Genomic DNA, 3557 nt, shown 5'->3' with positions numbered 1-3557 from the left:
GTCACCTCTTTCTGTAACCACCCACCCTGGGGAAACTACAACCTTCACCCACCCTCTCCACCACCAACACCCCGGTTACTGCTGTTTAACCCCTTCATTACCGTAGCGGTTAGCCACTAAGATAATGAAGCTGGGTTGTTATTTGATTTTTGTGACACAGGATTGAAGCAGGGGATCCCCGGACCTAAAATGAACGCGGGTCAGCTACTGAGACCACGGCTTCAATCCTATGTAGTAAAAATAAATGATACTCCGTCTGATGCAAATCGCAAATCCTATCTCCCCACCCTTTAGGGGGTGCACAAAAAAATGTGGGTATCTCAGCCGCGATTTGCATTAGGGAGCTACTTAAATAGCAGTTATTGGCAAAAAAATGGGAGTTTCTGCATTTTTTTGACCTACCGTTTGGATTGTCAGAGCAAGAGTGACAATGCATGTAAAAAAAACCATTTACAAGCGATTTTCACATTCGATAACAGCTTACTGAATAGCTACACATGCAAAATCTCTTATAAAGTGCACTTTACATGCGCTTATCGAAGCTACTAGAATAAGCCCCCTCGTGTCTTTGTGTTACACCGAATTTCCACGTCCCCTTGGTGGGCTGTGTCTGTTCTTCTCGTTGTTCTGAGCTCCGTCTGGGTCTCCCTGGTGAGTGAGCGGAGCAGGCACGCAGAATACTAGCGGCAGAAACGTTCATTTACGTTGTTGGAATCTATCCATGTGATCAACTAAAGGAGTGTAGCGCACGTGGAGCTCTGCATATACATGTGCAATGCAGCGTTGGTGGGACTGTCCTGATGCAATACAGGCAGCATGTAGAGTACAAGAGGATGTCCCTGTGATAATGTACTGTACACACTGTACTGAAAGAGAGGGTGTGGTCCAACCAGGAGACAGAGGGAGGAAGGGAAGGGAGAGAGATACTCTCTCCCCTCAGCTGTTCTCTGTCTCAGATGCTCTCGCTCAGTTCCCAACACTTTCTTTGTTCTCTGGCTGTCTCTCTTAGTACCGGACACTCTCTCTCAGTCTGATGCTCTCTGGCTGTCTCTGACACTCTCTTTTTGCTGTCTGTTTCTGATGCACTCTATCAAAACTTGATGCTCTGAAGTCATTGGCTGTTAATGACGCTCTCTCTCTTAGCCCCTGGCAATCCCTCTCTGTTTCTGAAGCTTTCCCCGCTCAATCTTTGGCACTCACTCTCAGTCCCTGACGGTCTGTCTCTGAGACACTCTGAGATTATGACGACTCCTGCAATCTCAATCTCTGGCTGTCTGTTGCACCTTCTTTATTCCTGATGTTGTCTCAGTCTTTTGATGTCACTAATGCATCTCTCCTCACTGTCTGTCAGTGACGCTCTCTCATCCCCTGCAGACAATCTCTCACGCAATTTAAGTCTCTTGCAAGCCTCCCGGGTCTTATAATGAGTCCCTCGCCCTTCGAGACTACCCCATCTAGCCCAGAGAGACAGCCTTCCCCGGACAGCGAGACTGAAGGCTTTGAGAGACAGCCTTCCCCGGACAGCGAGACTGAAGGCTTTGAGAGACAGCCTTCCCCGGACAGCGAGATTGAAGGCTTTGAGAGACAGCCTTCCCCGGACAGCGAGACTGAAGGCTTTGAGAGACAGCCTTCCCCGGACAGCGAGATTGAAGGCTTTAAGAGACAGCCTTCCCCAAACAGCGACACTGAAAGCTTTGAGAGACTGTCCTCCCCGGACAACGAGACGGAAGGCTATAAGAGACAGTCCTCCCCAGACAGCGACACTGAAGGCTTTAAGAGACAGCCCAACGAATGCGATGACCCCAAAATGAGACAGTCCAGCGAGGACAAGAGACGGATACAGAATGAGAGAGAGAAAGACTCCGGCTTCTCAGGTGAGTGAGATTCTCCCTCTCTCCCCCTCACTCACTCTCTCCCTCCCTTCTTCCCACCCCACCTTTCTCACACTGTGATGTCATATTCTCTGTGATGTTATACTCTCTCTGTAATGTTACTCCCCAGACACCAGCTCAGAGTGTCTCAGCCCTGAAGAGAACGCTGAGTCAGAAGCCATTAGAGTGCCGATTGCTATGCAAGAGAAAGCGCAGGTGGCCTACCCCCCCATCTATATACTACAGAACATCATACTGAAGCAGGTAATGAGGGAGTGAGAGAGCGAGAGTGAAAGGAAGGGGGAGAGAGTGAGAGAGAGGTCCAAAGAGACCGAGGGGGAGAGGTGGTCTGCATTGGATGTCTCATGTCTGTTACAGTTTCTCTCTCTCACTCCCCTCTCTCTCTCTTCCCCCTCTGTCCCTCCAGCGGCTCCTCATCATCCAGCCCGGTCCTCGCCGGCACAGGACGCACTCCTCATCTTATCTCCCAATCCTGCGCTCCTACCCCCGGATCGCCCCCCGCCTGGCCCAGCCACCTGCACCCGACTCCTCTTCCCTCCTGGACGTGTCGCTCCGCGCATTCGCTCTTCTGCGCAGGAGCCGGGAGACTCAGCGGGCGCTGCGGGAGCTCAGAGCTCATACTCAACTGTTCCGCCGAGCGGCGCAGGGCGAGAAAGGGGGCTGGGAGACGCTGCGTAGGGCGATGGAGAAAAGCGGGAGCTACTGGAGACCTGTCACAACATCAGGGGAGCTGTGATGCCAGCTGCAGGCACTGTGATATCGACATCAACTGTGACATCATCCAGGGGGGCTGTGATGCCATCTGCAGGCGCTGTGACATCCTGGGCAGTTCAGATGTCATCAGCAGGGCCAATGACATTATCACCATGGCCTGTGACATCAGCAGGACCTGTGATGTCACCAGCAAATGCTGTAATGTCATTGGCAGGGCAGTTAGGTCGGGACGGGTGTCAGTGTGATGTCACGAGGAGGGGGGAGAAGTGACCTCACCAGGGCAAGAGGAGCAGACTTTGCGACATCATCAGGAGGGGCGAGTGACATCATGGGGAGACGAGTGAAATTCCGAAGAAGGGCACATCGTGTGACATCATCAGGAGATTGGGTGCTTGTCATCACGCTAGCCCTCTATGACATCATGAGCGTGTGTCTGTGACAGTCAAAGGGAAGGTGACATTACAGCACAGTCTCACAGTGACAATACTGGTGGAGGGCGAGTGTGACATTACTAACAGGACAATGACTTCATCAGCTGAGGCCTCATAAGAAAAAGGGGGGGGGGAAGAAAGCGCTAAACACCTTTACAGTTATGGAACCCCTAATAAAGTACACTTAAAATCCACAGTAATAAATGAACTTAAAATCCACAATAATAAATGAACCTAAAAACACCAGTAGAAAACCATAAAATCAATAAATGTCCAATGTATAGGTTCTGCTGCCAAAGTCCAAATCAGAGGATTTGGACGTTCTGGCATGAAGGGCTGCAACAAAGAAATATATAGACATATATGGAAGAGAAAAAAGCAGTTAAACGTAGTATACACTCAATAAGACGTGGGTAGATACAGAAAATAAATACTTAACTCGATAAAATAATGTTCTCAGGGATGCTTGGTGTGTAGGCTCCTTCTGCAGTCTTCAAATGGTGGAGCACTGCATCTTATT

General features: G+C 50.1%; 1 protein-coding gene across 4 annotated transcripts in view; it reads left to right on the top strand.

The window, feature by feature from the left end:
- LOC142499439 (uncharacterized) overlaps window positions 1-3207 on the top strand; it is a 30103-nt gene extending 26896 nt beyond the window's left edge. For 3 of the 4 annotated variants that reach the window (XM_075608786.1, XM_075608782.1, XM_075608783.1), the window contains 3 exons: window positions 1375-1874; window positions 2002-2135; window positions 2299-3207. In XM_075608786.1, coding sequence (XP_075464901.1) covers window positions 1424-1874; window positions 2002-2135; window positions 2299-2628 — 915 coding nt within the window. In that variant the 5' untranslated portion in view covers window positions 1375-1423 and the 3' untranslated portion in view covers window positions 2629-3207. Of the gene's footprint in view, window positions 1-1351; window positions 1875-2001; window positions 2136-2298 lie in introns of all 4 variants that reach the window. The other variant, XM_075608784.1, reaches the window with a different exon arrangement.
- Window positions 3208-3557: the final 350 nt, after the last annotated feature.

This window comes from Ascaphus truei, chromosome 7 (assembly GCF_040206685.1).
Source record: "Ascaphus truei isolate aAscTru1 chromosome 7, aAscTru1.hap1, whole genome shotgun sequence".
In the NCBI taxonomy this organism is placed as follows: domain Eukaryota; kingdom Metazoa; phylum Chordata; class Amphibia; order Anura; family Ascaphidae; genus Ascaphus; species Ascaphus truei.
This window is presented reverse-complemented; position numbering and strand designations above follow the sequence as displayed.